Source organism: Cuculus canorus, chromosome 4 (genome assembly GCF_017976375.1).
Source record: "Cuculus canorus isolate bCucCan1 chromosome 4, bCucCan1.pri, whole genome shotgun sequence".
In the NCBI taxonomy this organism is placed as follows: Eukaryota; Metazoa; Chordata; class Aves; order Cuculiformes; family Cuculidae; genus Cuculus; species Cuculus canorus.
The window spans coordinates 65,248,020-65,264,353 of NC_071404.1; the positions used below are offsets into that span (position 1 = coordinate 65,248,020).

Below are 16,334 nucleotides of genomic sequence, written 5' to 3' on the forward strand. Positions count from 1 at the left end.
GGATTCCCAGGCAGGATTTTTGCCGACATTTTCCCACATAAGATAGGCAATTAGACAGTATGAGAAGTGACTTCCAGCTCTCAAAAGTTTCATTTCATTTGGGAGCCAATATGATTTAGCGGCTAGACTAGTTTAAAAGGCAAGGAGACAGGAGGGTTTAACATTTTCAGGAAGGTTACGCTTTTCACTGAATTACCTTGGGCTAAGCACTTAACTGTTACATTCTGTAGCTAAACCATATGTAACATCAGGTCAAATACCACCCCCCAGAAAAAATCCAACCAAAATTCATAGAGAAACACATACTTAAGTCTGGTTCAGTTCTCCAAAGTAAATAAATTACAAAAACCAGCAAGACAAATATGGCATGAGAATAAGACATTCCTTCAGCAAGCTTACCAAGTCAAACCGAGATGCAGCTGCAATGAAAGCCTACTCATCTCCAATGTTGCATATCATTAAGCAAAAAGCCAGCACGAAACACAATCTGGTGTCTTCTTGACTACTAAATGCTTACTTTGAAACCAGAAGGCAAAATTCAAACTTCACTTATTTAGCTACAAGTTCACTGACTTAAGAAGAAACAGTTGCAATCTATGGAGTAGCATCCTGTGAAGTGGAATCTAAACTCCATGTGCACAAAAGACAACACAAGTCAAGGAAATGGGCATTGGCAATATTCAGTGCTCTGCGTTCTTCGTTGACACACGTACTTACTTTTAACCACTGTGCATTGTTACGGTACTCTGTCAAAGAGAAAACAGTTGTCATAGCCATGCTCTAATCTGGACTAGCTCGGTCTATTTTGTGGAAAACAGCAACACTATTCCCATATAAAGATGTAGAGCAAATGGAAAATTAATCTGGCAGTTAAACCACAGGAATAGAGATCAGGAATCTAGCAAGTTCCAATTCTAGATAGGTCAGACACTTCCTGGATGATCATGTGCATATTGTCAAATTCAGATTTTCCAATTTCCTCATCTGAAAAATGGACCTAGCAGCACTTGTTAAGTAAGTTCTCTGCTTTGAGACTTGGATGAAGAAAGGCTTAAAATATCTGCAGTTAGGGAGGAACTGCACCTTGCTAACTATGGCAGCCTTACTCTATTCTCATCCTTTTCAGTTAATTTGGCAAATCACAGAAAACATTCTGCAGTAGAGTCATACACTGTTTAAATGCCCCAATGTGTCATCATCAGCTGAATTAATGCTCTCTCTTACACAGAACACACATGAATTTTGTACTTAAAAACACAGAAGCCCTGTACCCTACTGAAATGGATGCAGGATGTGGAAAGTCCATAGTTTCAAACATATCACTTGCAGTGGTTCACAAAACCTAGAACTGTAATGGTGTTTTTCAGCAAAGCAACATACTTTGGTTATACTTCTTTCCATAATCTTAATCACAACTATGCACTGTGATACTGCCACTTCATGCATCAACAACCGTCTGAGACCCAGCCACAGCACCGGGAGGCACTAAGGTGTCACTTCAGCATACAGAGAGGCTCTCATAGCATCAAGACTACGCAATTGTACTTCTGCGTCTGTATAAGGCTAACAGAGGCAGAATAGATGGAAAAACACCCTGACAACCACCTGCTGATTTATTTATACCTCAGAGTTGTTGTGATGTGATGCATGGGGCAGATGGAGCTCAGAACTGGACCTTTTTCAGACTGGGCTGCACCCTTTGGGTTTCTAGTAAAAAAGATCTTTATATGTTTGGTGGTTTTTTTTTGAGGTGTGGTGTTGTGTGTGTTTTAAACAGAGGAGAGAGGGTGGTGGTAAGGCAGGGAGCAGCATACATTGGTTGTTTTGACTGTGTTTCCCTAACTAAACATCACTTCAGAAGTTATTGCAGTTCAATTATTTCACGGTTGAACACGTTAGCAAAACAAAAGCCTAGAATCTTCAAGGAGCTAATGCCATCTAAAGGCTAATATGCTGAACTGCAATATAGGTCCACTAGCCTTGTAGCCACAAGAAAAACTACATATTTTCACTTATTCTGTTGCTGTGAACAGTGTAGGCACCAGAAGTTTTTGCTAGGTATTAGCTTTAGATATTGAGCTACTGGTAAAACACATAAACAAACAAACGTTCTTATCACTCAGCAAGATTCTCTCATACAAAGTCCATCTCTTTGTATAAGATTTTTTTTTCATTTATCACTAGAGCTTTATTAGTAATATGATTTATCCTGATTTTGTTCATGAATATTATTCCACTTCCCTTGCACTTACTTTTAGCAAAAGTTCAAAGTATCATGAACTGCTGCTTGCTTCAAAACACATCAGAAGTCAAAGAACGAATAATCTGCAGCAACATTAGAAAACTAAATACTTGAGTCATATTTGTTCTAACTCTGCTACAAAACAGGCTCCTCTAATCATGTACAGCCTTCTTAAATGTGAAGAAAAGTACCTGGTTTCATGAAGATCCTGATTTTGTGCTCAATTCAAGCCTAAGGCTAAAAAACGGTTCTTCCCTCGTAACTTCTCCAGGTTTCTAAAATAAAATAATAATAAAATCAATCAGGTTGGCAAATCTAAAATTTAATTTTAAACATGTTTGCTTTACAAAACAAACACTACAAAATTAGCATTATTAAGCAGTATGAACTTTCTGATCAAGTTATGGGGAAATTCAAGCTGCTGAAAGATTAATGTTTGCTAAAGTGTTAAACCAGTTTTTGGGAAACATCTTTTTCTGTGAGGAAGGTGACAGCATTTTCTTCATTTCTGTTTATTCAACTAGCTCATTTAAGTGAATTATCCCACATGGGTTTTTTTTATTATTTCAATGCATAAATTAAAAAAAAGATGGAAAAGACAGGATGATCTCTACTTGAAAGATAGTGATCAAACCAATTTAATCTCTTCCTACAAATATACTTCCATTTCTTTAATAAAACCTTTTTCAATGCAAAACATACTTAGATAATCTTTGTAAGAACAAATTTCAATAACATTTATAATAATCTCATTTAACTAAAAATAACTATAAAGAGTTTTTTTTCTCATTATATTCTTTCAATTCACACATTTATCCACTAGGAGTTTGATAAGAATCACAAGTAAAAGCATAATAATTCCCTGTTAAAAAAAGAAATCAAACAGTCCTCATATTCTAAAATAGTAAAATGTATGTAAAAGTTAAGAATCCACATAAATGTTAAATTCTGACATGCCACAGATATATGTAGATACAGCATCTTTGTTACCAAAAAGAAATGCTAAATTATGCATAAAGACTATAATCAGCACTTTTTTATGGTTACCAATCAGTGAAAAAATCAGTCTTTAAGGAAAAAATACAGTCTTTAAGAAAAAAACTTATATATTTAAACTAAAAAGCAATTAGATTAAAAGCAACCATTTAAATCAAAGTTTCCCGTTCACTGATTTGATTTATTTTCATGATAGCTAATTTAAAGCATTCCTCTGATATATGCTGCTGCTTACGCATTCTGAGTTACAAAAAATATTTTTTTCAGTTTCAGAAACAAAATAGTGCTGCCAGGCTCCTCACCTTTTCTAGCTACAGTTTCACACATATTTGTAAACAGGGTTACGTCCCATCCCTTCCCTTCCTAATCCATATCATGGATTCCACTCCCTCCTCCAGATGAAATAAATTTGTTGAAACAACAGCAAATTACTTCTTACCAGGAACAGCCTAGGCACAAGAAGAGGGAGCTGGAACAAGCCTAGGGAAAAGGTGGGACTCTTCCTATTTAACAGTCTTGTGGCGGGTTGACCCTGGCTGGACACCAGGTCCCCACCAAGCCACTCCATCACTCCTCCTCCTCAGCTGGACAGGGGAAAGGAAACAGAACAAAAAGTTCATGGGTTGAGATAAGGGACAGGGAGATCACTCAGCAGTCACTGTCATGGGCAAAATAGACTTGACTTGGGGAAATTAGTTTAATTTGTTACCCACCAACATCAGAGTAGGATAATGAGAAAATAAAACCTAAATCTTAAAACTCCTGCCCCCCCACCTTCCCTTCTTCCTGAATTTTCTACTTCATCCCAATAGTGGCACAGAGGTATGGGGGTCGTGGTGAGTTCATCATGTGTTGTCTCTGCTGCTCCTTCCTCCTTAGGGAGAGGACTCCTCACACTCTTCTCCTGTGCTGGTGTGGTGTCCCTCTCACAGGAGATAGTGAACTTCTCCAATGTGAGTTCTTCCCATGGGCTGCAGTCAATCATGAACTGCTCCTGCATGGGTTCCTTCTACAGGGTGCAGTCCTTCAGGAGCAGATTGCTCCATTGTGGGTCTCCCACCAGGTCACAAGTCCTACCAGAAAACCTGCTCCGCCGTGGGCTCTTCTGTCCATGAATCCACAGGTCCTGACAGGAGCTCCTCCACCATGGGCTTCTCACAGCGTCACAGCCTCCTTCAAGGATCGACCTGCTCAAGCATGGTTTCCTCTACAAGTTGCAGGTGAATATCGTCTCCACTGTGCACCTCCATGGGGGACAGCCTGCCTCACCATGGTCTTCACCATGGGCTGTGGGGGAATCTCTGGAGCACCCCCGTCTTCACTGACCTCGGTGTCTGCAAAGTGGTTTCTCTCATGTATTCTCACTCCTCTCTTCCAGCTACAGTTGTGGAGCTTCCCCCCTCCACCTCCAATTCTTAAATTAATGCCCAGAGGCACTACCACTGTCTGGGCTTGGCCTTGGCCAGTGGTGGGTCCATTTTGGAGCAGGCTGGCTTTGAGTTTGTCAGGCAAGTGGGAAGCTTCTAGCAGCTTCTCACAGAAACCATCCCCATAAACACTGCTACCAAAACCTTGCCATGCAAACTCGATACATGTCTATGTTAGGATAAAGAAATTGGGAGAAAAGTACAAGGATTTTGGGTACAATGTAACTGTTCACATTGCCTACAGTAACATCCTACACCAAACTGAAGGCAATTACTCATTTTATCTTTACACAACTAAAGACCTTCTTTTAAATAGATACAACTGTGCCCAGGGAAGCTGTGGCTGCCCCATCCCTGGAGGTGTTCAAGGCCAGGTTGGAAGGGGCCTTGGGCAGCCTGGTCTGGTGGGAGGTGTCCCTGCCCATGGCAGGGGGGTTGGAACTGGATGATCTTTAAGGTCCCTTCCAACCCAAACCAGTCTATCATCTTTTTCATATCAGTTTTCTTGGCATACTTGATAACACGCAGCAGTCCAGATGCCCTCATCTAACCCCCTAGCTACAGAATCCTATATTAATCCATGTACTATTTCTCTACGCATGTACCAACTCCCTCACAAACTTCTCCCTGTGCTCTTCTGTTCTCTTCTGATCAGCCACTACCTCAGCAACCAGATTTGGTTTTGACTATTTGTTCACAATTTATGGATTGATTCCGAGTCCGTATGAGAAAGAAGAGACAAAACAAACAGATAATCAAGCAGATAAGAGAAATGATCCTTTTTGTTTTTTTTTTTTTCTTTTTCTAATGGAGAACTGGATGATCTTTAAGGTACCTTCCAACCCAAACTGTTCTATGATTCTATGAAGTCGATTTGGGAACAGAGAGCAGAAATACACATTTGGGCTTGAACATGTGTTTGAGTGATGAGTTCCTCGCTTTAATAAGAATTTTACTTGGAAAAAAATAAAGTGGAATTCACTACACACTTGCTTACTTCTCTCACAACCTCCCCTTTATCGATTTATAGGCTTTTTCAGTCTGTTAGAGCATCCCATTCACAGGCAATCCCCATTCCCGAACACCCATGCCCAGGGCTCGGTTAAACCATGCTGGGGCTGGGGGTGGGGGAGACAGACGATCCCCGAGCTGTACCATTGCTTGTCCCCTACGGGGGACACACACGAGGCGACTGTCGCTCGCCTCGGCGCCACCGGGCTCTGTAAAGTCACCCAAGGACGGGGCCCGAAGGTACAACCCAGCGCGAAACGCCGCTCCCTTCTCCAGCGCTCGGGCGTCCTCCGCGGCGCCTCCTTTCCTCCCCCGTGCGGCAAATGGTACGGCCCTCAGTCTCCCGCACAGGTGTGGCCGGCGGGACGAACCAACGGCGGGCGGAGGGGGGGAAGCGGCGCGGCGGAGGAGTGATGAGAGGCGGCGGCACGGGAGGGCGAGAGCGAGGACGGCGCTGGCAGTGGCCACATCATCGGGGAGCGACGCGGCCGCCGCGGGAGATTGAAGTGCGGGCGCTGCGAGGGCAGGAACCGGGAGCCCGACGGTAAGAGAGGGCCCGGCGGCTCCAGTTCGGCCCCCGCGGGGCTGATTCTGCGCCCCTGCTCCCGTCCTCCCTGCTCTTGCCCCATGCCCCTCCCCTTGTCCCTCCTCCTGCCCCTGTTATTGCTCCTGCCCCTTGCCGTTCCTTCTGTTCCCGCCTCCTCCTTCTGCCCCTGTTATTGCTCCTGATCTCTGCCCCTCTGCGCTTCCTGCCCCCCCTTGCTCCTGTCCTCACTGCTCTTGCCCCATGCCCCTCCTCCTTCCCGTCCCCCGGTCTTGCCTCCCTGCTTCTGCCCCTTGTCCTTCCCCTTGCTGTTGCCCCTGCTCCCTGTTCCCGTCTCCTCTTTCTGCCTCCGCCCCTGTTCTTGCTCGTGACCCCTGCTCCTGTCCCCCCCTGCTCTCGTCTCCCCGCTCCTGTCCCTTGTCCCTGCCTTTACCGTACTCCTGCCCCCTGCTCCTCCCCCCTGCCCCTGTTACCACTCTCGCCCTTGTCTCCTCTTTCTGCCCCTGTTATTGCTCCTGATCCCTGCCCCTCTGCTGCACCTGCTCCTGCCCCGTCTTGCTCCTCCTGCCCCCTTGCCCCTGCTCCTTGCCCTCCTGCTTCTTGCCCCTCCCTTTGCCGTATGCCTGCTCCTGTTCCCCCCTCCTCTTCTCCCCCCCGCTCCTCCCTCCTTCCCCTGTTACTGCACTTGCCCGTGTCTCCTCTTCCTGCCCCTGTTCTTGCTCCTGATCCCTGCTCTTGCCCCTCTTACTGTCCTCTGCCCCGTTATTGCTCCTGATCCCTGCCCCCCTGCTCCTGCCCACCCTGCTCTTGCCCCTTGCCCCTCCCCTTGCCTGCTCCCTGTTCCTACCTCTTATCTTCTGTTCCCTTCTCCTGCCCCTTGCCTCTGCTTCTGTTTTCGCTCTTGCCCTTGCCTCCTGTTCCTGCCTCCTGCCCCTGTTATTGCTCCTGATTCCTGCTCTTGCTCTTGCCCTTGCTCTTGCTCTTGCCCCTGCCCCTTTCCCCTCCTCCTGCCCCTCTTCCTGCCCCCTGCTCCTTCCCCTGTTCCCTGCCTCTGCCCTGGGAGGCCACAGGGCTGGAGGGTGATAGGTCCAGGCCAGGCTTGTGGAGTGAGAGAACCAGGTGAAGCTGGGAAAAGGCAGGCGTGGCGCTGGGTGAAACCTGGTCTCCTCTCTCCAAGGCTGGAGTTTGAGGAGGGAAGGCAGGTCCACCCTCTCCTCCTCTTCCCTTTGCTGGCACAGGCAGGTCATGAACTGAACCACAAAACTAACCTTAGTTTGAAAATAAGGTTGTGGGGTTTGTGGTTTTTTTTTTTTTTTCCTCCCAGCTTGAAGAATAAACCATTTTTGAGTGCAAAACACAGCTAAAATTACAATTACAGGCCAAAATCAGTTATGTAGCCTTAACTGTAGTTTCCCCCACAGAAGTCGTTATTGGTTTTAGATGAATGCAAAGTTTGCAGGTGTCTGCTTTAGGTGTCCTGATCGTAATTGTGATGAGTCCATCCTATTGCATCGCTTACATGTGAAAACTTTGAAATGTAACCCAGATAAACATTTGTGTTTTCACCAGGGTAGACAGGGCAACAGCAGCCCTAGAAATAATGGTCTCGGGACACACTAGGGGAAATTTAGGTTGGCTATTAGGAGGAATTTCTTTACTGGAAGGGTTACCAAGCATTGGACTAGGTTGCCCAGGGAGGTGGTTGAGCCACTATCCCTGAGGTGTTTAAAAGATGAGTATATGTCGTACTTGGGGGGGTATGTTCTAGTGGCAGACTTAGCAGGGCTGGATCAATGGTTGGACTCAATGATCTTGAAGGTCTTTTCCAGCTGAAGCCATTCTGTGATTCTGAGTCAGCTTCCCCAGCAGATCCAGTGTTTGGGCAGCAGAACCACTTGTGTGGGCAGTAGAGGTTGATGCAGAGGAGGAACTACTGGCTGGAGCTGCTGCTTGTTGGTAGAAGGGTTGGTTGAAAGTGTTAATAAAGGTACTTGGTAATTAGAACATCTGTAATAACTCATGAGTTATAATTTGGCTGTTCTTATCTTGATGGAGCATTTATTTTAATGTCAAGATGTTTCACATATCTTTTGGAGGATGCATTTCTCCTTAGGCCTTAGAAACTGTGTGTGTACAGGCTAGATTTCTCCACCTTTTTAGAAATAGTTTGCTTCTTGTAAAACAGTACTTGCTAAAAAAACCCAAACTGTGAGTCGCTACTTCTTGATCATCTTCAGGAGTCAGTTGCAAAAAGAGTAGGCTTTTAGGAAATCAACAACTATATTACTTTAATTCTTTTTTTTTTTTTTTTCAGTATATTCACTTGCCAGAACTACATTTATGTTCTGTCACAAACTGGATGACCTTGTGTGTCATTTTGAGTCTTACATTTTTTGAGTCTTAAAGATGTGATGAAAGGCATTTGCCCTTCTCCTAACAGGCCTATAGAATCACAGTGACAAAAGGCTCAAATGCGAGGGAAGACCAATTTGTGCACATGTTAGAGGGTAGTTCTGTCTCTAACTGTGACAAATGGGATGAGGAAAAATGGAATTTCCTGACAAATTGTGTAACTGAGCAGAAGTTTGATAGGTCTCAAAAGCATCTTGCCAAATCACTTTTATCTACAGAGGGAACACCTTTCATGCAGGACTCTGCTAGTTTGAGTTTTGTAAGTGAATAGGGTAGCTGAGTCAGTGGCAGCAACTTTTTATAGTTCAGTCTTGTTAGATGACCTTTCCCACCTTCTGGTGAGAAGTTTGAGCTTTCCCTCTGGCCCCTTGGTAGTATTTTTACCCCATGCTCCTTGTCTTTGATATCCCCACACTGCCTGACCAGCTCTCTCCATCTTGGAGGTTTGGATACTGTTTAGGGCTTTACTTTCACTTCATCCAGTTTCTAGTCTTGTCTACTGAGTATCCCTGGGAATTTGCTTTTATATCCTGTAGACTAACTCCTTTCTGGCAAACCTGGGCTTCCCTTAGGAAAGAGGTGTGAACTGGGAGAGCACTGGACTCGGCCTGCCTTGTAAATTCTGTTCTCTTTATTCAGTCAGTTATTATTATATACAGATGTCGGCTTAAGTCACAGCCCTCCCTGGGCTTATTGCTGTTGGCTGAAAGTAAAAATCAGGGATTTAATTCTTTCTGTCTTCACCTCTTTCTCGCATCTTAATCTGTTCATTTAAGCTAAGGAGTAACTGGTAGAGTCTCATTTATTGTTAGTGCTACTGAGAGCTTTGTAGCACTCCCTCCTAGGTAAGTCCCACAACTTGTCCTTGATTTTTACGTTGAGTCAGCTGCAATAAGCAGGTCCACTCCTGTACAGCTAAAGCTTGATTTAAATGCATCATGTATTTAAATTCATTATGTAGAATCATTGCAAAAACAGAAAAAAAACCCAAAACAAAAAAACAAAAAAAAACCAAAACCCCAAAAAGCCTTACAAGTTTGGAAAGCTTCCTTCTTGTCACATTTTGTGCTCCAAAATCTAAAACTGGCTTACAATGCCAAGCAAAATTTAGTCATGCAGTTGTAGTAAAAACGTTTGCTGCTTCTTACCACTAAGAAGTATATTAAAATAATATATTTGTATGCTACAAAAAAGTAGTATATTATGAGTATTGAGTAAAAAATATTCATTTGAACAGTTATGGACTTTTTATCCCTTTTTAACTAAGCCTTCTTTTACTATCCCAGTTTTATTCCCATCTTCTATCTTGCAAGAGGATGGTTTCAAAAATAAGCTTATAGTCTAATCTGTTGGGGGAGGGAGGGAATCCCAAACCAAACCTAAGCTAAAAACGCAGCCCCCCTGTATCCATGGATTAGGCTTCAGGCATCCCGGTGTGGGTTGCAGGGCTAGGAAGCTGTTGTGGAATGCAGGGAGGCTGAGCGGGTGCAGGGCTGGCAGCCAAGCCCCAGCTTCATCCTGCTCCTCCTCCTCCGGGACTACCGCTCCCAGAAGCGCCCGGGCTGAAAGTGAAAACAAACGCCAGGTTGCGCGTCTCTTTCTTTCCCCCTCCTCTCCCGGCGGGTAGCACATGTCCTTTCTCTTTTGTTTTCAGGCCGGCTGCGCTCTCGGAAGGAGAAGCAGGACCAGGAGCCCCAGAAGCGACGGATTTTATGGAGCTGGAAGCGGTGTGAAACTTGGCAGCTGCTCCGCGCGGATCCCACATGCGAGTGGATAAGGTGCGGCCGGCTGCTGCTCCTGGGGGCTGCCTTCTCCTGCCCCACCTGCTCCCGGTGCCTTTTCCAGACCCCCCTGGACAGGATTCCCTAGCCATGTGGGGGTAGGAGCGGCTCTTCCCAGCGGGAAGCGGTGAACATGGAGGCGGCGTGCAAGGGAGGCGGCGGGGAGCAGAGTCATCGCAGGGACAGCCCTGGGGACGCCTCCATGGACGGCTACTTGCGATCTCAGGGCTTGTACAGAAAGAGAGTTGCCAAGGATGGATCCTGCCTTTTCAGAGCTGTGGCCGAGCAGGTAACTGCTTACATAAAAAGGATATGGAACTGTTGGAACGGGTCCAGAGGAGGGACATGAATGATGAATGCTTCCCTCCCTGGAGGTGTTCAAGGGCAGGCTGGAAGGGGCTTTGAGCAGCCTGGTCTGGTGGGAGGTGTCCCTGCCTGTGGCAGGAGGTTTGGAACCGGATGATCTGTAAGGCCTCTTACAGCCCAAACTGTTCTCTTATTCTATGATTCTGATTCTATGATCCGAGCACTGGAGCACCTCTGCTACTAAGACTGAGAGAGTTGGGCATGTTCAGCCTGGAGAAGAATAGGCTCCAGGAAGACCTTATTCCAGTACTTAAACGGGGCCTATAGGAGAGCTGGGAAGGGGCTCTTTACAAGGGCGTGTAGGGACAGGATGAGGGGGAATGGCTTTAAATTGGAAGAGGGAAGATTTGGATTAGACATTAGGAAGTTGTCCACGATGAGGGTGGTGAGGCAGTGGCACAGGTTGCCCATGGAAGCTGTGTCTGCCCCATTCCTGGAGGTGTTCAAGGCCAGGTTGGATGGGGCTTTGAGCAGCCTGGTCTGGAGGGAGGTGTCCCTGCCTGTGGCAGGAGGTTTGGAACCGGATGATCTGTAAGGCCTCTTACAGCCCAAACTGTTCTCTTATTCTATGATTCTGATTCTATGATCCGAGCACTGGAGCACCTCTGCTACTAAGACTGAGAGAGTTGGGCATGTTCAGCCTGGAGAAGAATAGGCTCCAGGAAGACCTTATTCCAGTACTTAAACGGGGCCTATAGGAGAGCTGGGAAGGGGCTCTTTACAAGGGCGTGTAGGGACAGGATGAGGGGGAATGGCTTTAAATCGGAAGAGGGAAGATTTGGATTAGACATTAGGAAGTTGTCCACGATGAGGGTGGTGAGGCAGTGGCACAGGTTGCCCATGGAAGCTGTGTCTGCCCCATTCCTGGAGGTGTTCAAGGCCAGGTTGGATGGGGCTTTGAGCAGCCTGGTCTGGTGGGAGGTGTCCCTGCCTATCGCAGAGCAGTTGGAACTGGATGATCTTTAAAGTCCCTTCTATCCCAAACCGTTCAATGATTCAATGATACATAAAGAAAGCCGATTCGCTTGAAAGCATGGGGTCTCATTAGTGGGTGATAATTAGTGCCAAATGCAGACAAGTATAGGTTAAGCTTATGCAGTCGTCTGCAGTGGAAAGAAAATACAGATCCTATGGGGTGAGATAAGTTCAGTGTGTACAGCCGCCTTCTGGCATCGAGAAATCATTACCTGTTTTGACCTTCCACTGCCTCCTCAGAGCTTTTTTCAGTGTAAGATTTCAAAATTTCTGTACAGCTGCTTTGTATGAGACCGCTTAGAAAGCGGAATTTAGTGGAAAGAACTGAAAAGCCTTGTTCTTAGTTTAGTTATAAACTAATTTTGTAGTTATTACTATAAAATTAGAGAAAGGGAGCAATTTGGTTTCAGTTCTTCCTGTTGAATTCTCCTCCCCCATTTCAGTTAAAGAAAGAAGTGACAGCGTCATCTTGTCTTAAGTACAAACAAACAGCAGTGGGAGCTCTGGTGCTGCTGGTTGTGGGAGCCCAGATTCCTGTGCTAATTATACACAGCTCACTTCTTTTTTTAAAAAATTACTTTCCCCACTGAATTTTAAGTTCAGACCAGCAAACACCATTGATCTGAAGTAGCTTTCTTTTTATTTCAAGGAAGTAACTAGTGAATGTACTTCGATATTCTGATGTTTTTAATTAATATATTTAGAAACATAGAATGGTTTGGGTTGGACGGGGCCTTGAAGATCATCCAACCCCCCTGCTGTGGGGGAACACTTTCTACTGGATCAGATTGTGAAATGTGGAATATAGAGGCATAGAACATAGAATGTTTTTCCCACACTCGAGTGTATATAGATCTTTTTTTTAACTATTAAATTTTTAAGATCCCATTCTTACTTTCTTGAAGAGAAGGTCTTTAATCCAGATTTAATAGGTTTTATCCATAAATTTGGCCTCATCTCTATACTCTTCATGCAGAAAAACTGACCTGATCTGAATTTGGAAGTGTTTTAAGTTAAGGATTATAGAAGAGGCTGCAACTTAAATTGTTTGGAACTTTCCTGTGTTGTAGTGAGGATGCAGACAAAGTAGCGTTAGAGATACCTCTGAACCTGTGGTGACAGTAATATTTTTCCAGCAGCGACCTGAGCAAGAGGTAGAGTGCAGGTGTCATACTGAGATCTGAATCTCTGGCTTCCAAATCAGCGTTTTGGGCAACAGACCTGCACCTCTTGAAGTCAAGAGAAACTAAACCTGCACTGTCTTAGATTTGGTTGGATTTCATTTGAATGAGTGCATGTTCGTAGTTGTTTTCCTCATCCGCTCCTGCAGTAATTTAGTTCTTCAATTAATTGGAAGTCCTTTACAAATGAGTTTATTAAAGCATGACAACAAATGCTATTAATATCGCTCAGTAAATCCTCACAAAATTGAATATTTGAGTTTAGATAATCTGTGAATTCTGCAGTTACTTAATATTTTAGTAATTGAGGTTTTACCTCATAAAGATTTGCTACTGAATGATTATGCGTTTTAAATATTCTTAAAGTTAAACCAGAGTAATTCCAAGTCTGTATTTAGGCTACAGTCATTAATTGTATGTGACCCATCATCGAACCCCTGAGAACCAGAGTCACTTTCTTCTCTTTCTCCCTTTGTAGGTGTTATACTCTCAGTCTCGGCATATTGATGTTAGGATGGCTTGTGTTGACTATCTCTGGAAAAACAGGGAGAAATTTGAAGCAGTAAGTATTTCTGTTTTCTTTGTGAGCTTTGAAAAATTATTACTTTATTCCTTCCACTTTTCTAAGGTATATTTTGCTGTTTGTATTCATCGTAGGTATATAGTAGTTGATGCTTTTCAAAGTGAGTGCTCTTTAAATTAATTGGTACATGTGTGGTAGTAACACATTTTTATAAGCCTGGAGAAAAACCTGTGTACTCTTTGGACTGGAAGGATGTGGGCTGGGAAGAGTTTTTAATGCTCATTGAAAAACAAACCAAACTTTCTTAAACTTTAATCTGTAGTGGAGCTACCAAAATCTGGATTTTAGTTTAGTATTATGCCTATTTTAATGGGGTCATAAAATGTTCTTGTCTTATTTTAATTGCTTTTGCGATATATAAGGGATTGGACTATTGAGATTAGTGAAATTTGTTCAAGGATTTATTATGCATTTTATTATGCATGTAATGCAATTTATTATGTGTTTCCACTGTATTTTCCTGAGCATCTGTAATGAAGTTCTCCTTCATCAACCATCAACATAAAATATTTTTATATTGGTTTATATGTGGCCAACATTATCAGTGTTAACATTATAAAATCATTTTTGTCTTCCTTTTAAAGGAACAGTGATAAATAATGGTGTTTCTGTTTGTTTGTATGTGTTCTAGCATGTATATACCATTTACCTGATTTCCAGCATAGCCAAAACAGGAGTATGTATAAGCATTTGTTATTAGAGGATTATTACTTGGCTCTTTTCTATTCTAAATTTACCTGGACCCAAACTAAAAAGACTGTTTTAGATGCGCATTGGCATAGGGAAGAGAAGGAAAGCAGGAATAAGAGTGTGTGTATCTACTACAATTTCTGACAAAGTGCCCTCTGTTCAAGGGTGACTGATCACTTTTAACGAGGAAGTTGTCAAGAGTGAATGACAAACTGCAGTGAATCTTTATGGGAGAATGTAGTTCTGACTTTGCTCTTTTCATTGGCTAAAATTTTTGCTTCCAGTCCATCTGAGGACTTAACTCCTAAATCCCTCTCCCTTCTTTTTTATTTTTACATTTTCACTGCTGACTTTTTAATCCCTCTCTTTCCAGAGTTACTCCACTCACTCCAATATCTGCTTCTCTTCTTCTGTTTTCTTGTTGCATTGTGTAGTTTTTGGAAATACCATGACCCTTCTGGACTCTAAATGTGTGGTGTTTCTCCTCCCCAGCCAGTTCTGGCATCCTCTCAGCCAGGTAACAGCTTTGTCATCTCTATCTGGTTTCACTGTCTTGGTCCCTCTCGTCCAAACTTCCAGTCTTGCGATTCTTTTCTTTCTTCAGAATTGATCCAAGTGGTACAGCTTCTCTATCCATCTTTCCTGTCCTTCTGAAAAGTCTCTTTTAAAAAAGTTTCTTGTCGTTTTTCAGAGTAGGTGTTTCATGTACAGGGTTGAGGTGTTTCGTATCTGTTCTCATTTCCTAGTGTTCCTGCTCCCTCAGGTACCTCACTTGAGCTCTGCTGATCTCTTTTGCTCCCTGTAGTATCTTAGTTTTCCATCTGGAATATAGCACTGCTAACTTATCTCTCTTAATTAAAGAACAAACAACAAATGCCTCTTTCCCTAATCTCTTAGTTCAACTATTTACTTGTCTGCCACCTTAGTAATTTTGCTCTACTGACTTCTGCTGATGGTACACACTGAAGTTCCTCTTATTTCTGTCAGTTGTAACCATTTCAGCTTTGTTTGTGGTCTCTCTCATTCCATTGATACTGGTATAAACAGTTTCAGATGACTCTATGTAACCACCATTTTCATTTTCATCCTCATCCTTCCTTAAAGTATTTACTCCAATTGCAGCTGTCATCTCTTCATTTTCCTTTTTAACTCTTCAGTGTTCTGAGAGAGCTTTCTGGTGCCCTTCCTTTCTTCCTATGTGCGTTTTCTGTAGGTCATTCAATATCCAGGCAGAAAACAACTGCTGTCTACGATCATGTTTTACTGATCCACTTTTTAACTTCATACCCGCTTGTTTCTGTCTAAATTAAAACTTTTGGCCAGATTTTTTTGATTCTTCTCATGAACAGCGCTGTCCAGGCAGGCTTAAAATGGCTAAAGGAGGACTTTTAATCTCACTTGTCAGGTCCTGCTTGACTAACCTGATCTCCCATGACAAGCTGACCCACTTAGTGGACAAGGGAAAGACGCGAGTGTTATTTGCCTGGACTTCAGTAAAGCCTTTGACATCATTTCCCACAGCGTTCTTCTGGAAAAACTGGCTGATCATGGCTTGGACGAGTGTACTCTCTGCCGGATAAAAGCTGGCTGGATGGCCAGGCCCAGAGAGTTGTGGCGAATGGAGTTAAATCCTGTTGGTGGCTGGTCACAAGTGGTGTTCCCAGGGCTCGGTGCTGGGGCCAGTTCTGTTTAATATCTTTATCTATGACCTGGATGAGGGGATTGACTACTCCCTCAGTAAGTTTGCAGATGACACCAAGTCATGCGGGAGTGTTGATCTGCTAGAGGGAAGAAGGGCTTGGAAGAGGCTGGATCAATGGGCCGGGGCCAACTGTAAGAAATTCAACAAGGCCAAGTCTTGGGTCCTACACTTGGGTCACAAAACTGCTATGCAATGCTTCAGGCTTGGGGATGAATGGCTGGAAAGCTGCCCAGTGGGAAAAGGCCTCAGATTGCTGGTTAACAGCCAGTTGAACATAAGCCAGCAGTGTGCCCAGGTGGCCAAGAAGGCCAACATTGTCCTGGCTTGTATCAGAAATAGAGAGGCCTGCAGGATGAGGGAAATGATCGTCCTCACGCCTCAAATCCTGTGTTCAGTTTTGGGCTCCTCACTGCGAGAAAGACAT

The 16,334-nt window shown here is 44.0% G+C and overlaps 2 protein-coding genes across 8 annotated transcripts in view; one reads left to right on the top strand and one right to left on the bottom strand.

The window, feature by feature from the left end:
• Positions 1-3,730: 3,730 nt before the first annotated feature.
• LOC128852138 (uncharacterized) lies at positions 3,731-10,397 on the bottom strand. Its single transcript, XM_054066051.1, has 3 exons — positions 10,175-10,397; positions 5,821-6,290; positions 3,731-3,822 (listed from the first exon to the last, which is right to left on the bottom strand). The coding sequence occupies exons 1-3, from the start codon at positions 10,395-10,397 to the stop codon at positions 3,742-3,744; spliced, it is 774 nt and encodes a 257-aa protein (XP_053922026.1). The 3' UTR covers positions 3,731-3,741.
• OTUD4 (OTU deubiquitinase 4) overlaps positions 6,087-16,334 on the top strand; it is a 37,713-nt gene continuing 27,465 nt past the window's right edge. For 6 of the 7 annotated variants that reach the window (XM_054066222.1, XM_009570265.2, XM_054066223.1 and 3 more), the window contains exons 1-3: positions 6,087-6,220; positions 10,287-10,702; positions 13,414-13,497. In XM_054066222.1, the coding sequence (XP_053922197.1) occupies positions 10,547-10,702; positions 13,414-13,497 (240 nt within the window). In that variant the 5' untranslated portion in view covers positions 6,087-6,220; positions 10,287-10,546. Of the gene's footprint in view, positions 6,221-10,286; positions 10,703-13,413; positions 13,498-14,642; positions 14,726-16,334 lie in introns of those variants that run through there. The other variant, XM_054066225.1, reaches the window with a different exon arrangement.

What these genes read in the sequence shown, in the direction of transcription:
- LOC128852138 (XM_054066051.1), bottom strand. Translation starts at nt 10,397, where the DNA reads ATGTGGGATCCGCGCGGAGCAGCTGCCAAGTTTCACACCGCTTCCAGC. An exon ending in CCCGGGCGCTTCTGGGAGCG is followed by an intron (nt 6,291 to 10,174) that starts GTAGTCCCGGAG and finishes GGGCAAGAGCAG; the next exon opens with GGAGGACGGGAGCAGGGGCG. An exon ending in CCCGTAGGGGACAAGCAATG is followed by an intron (nt 3,823 to 5,820) that starts GTACAGCTCGGG and finishes TCCCCTGTCCAG; the next exon opens with CTGAGGAGGAGGAGTGATGG.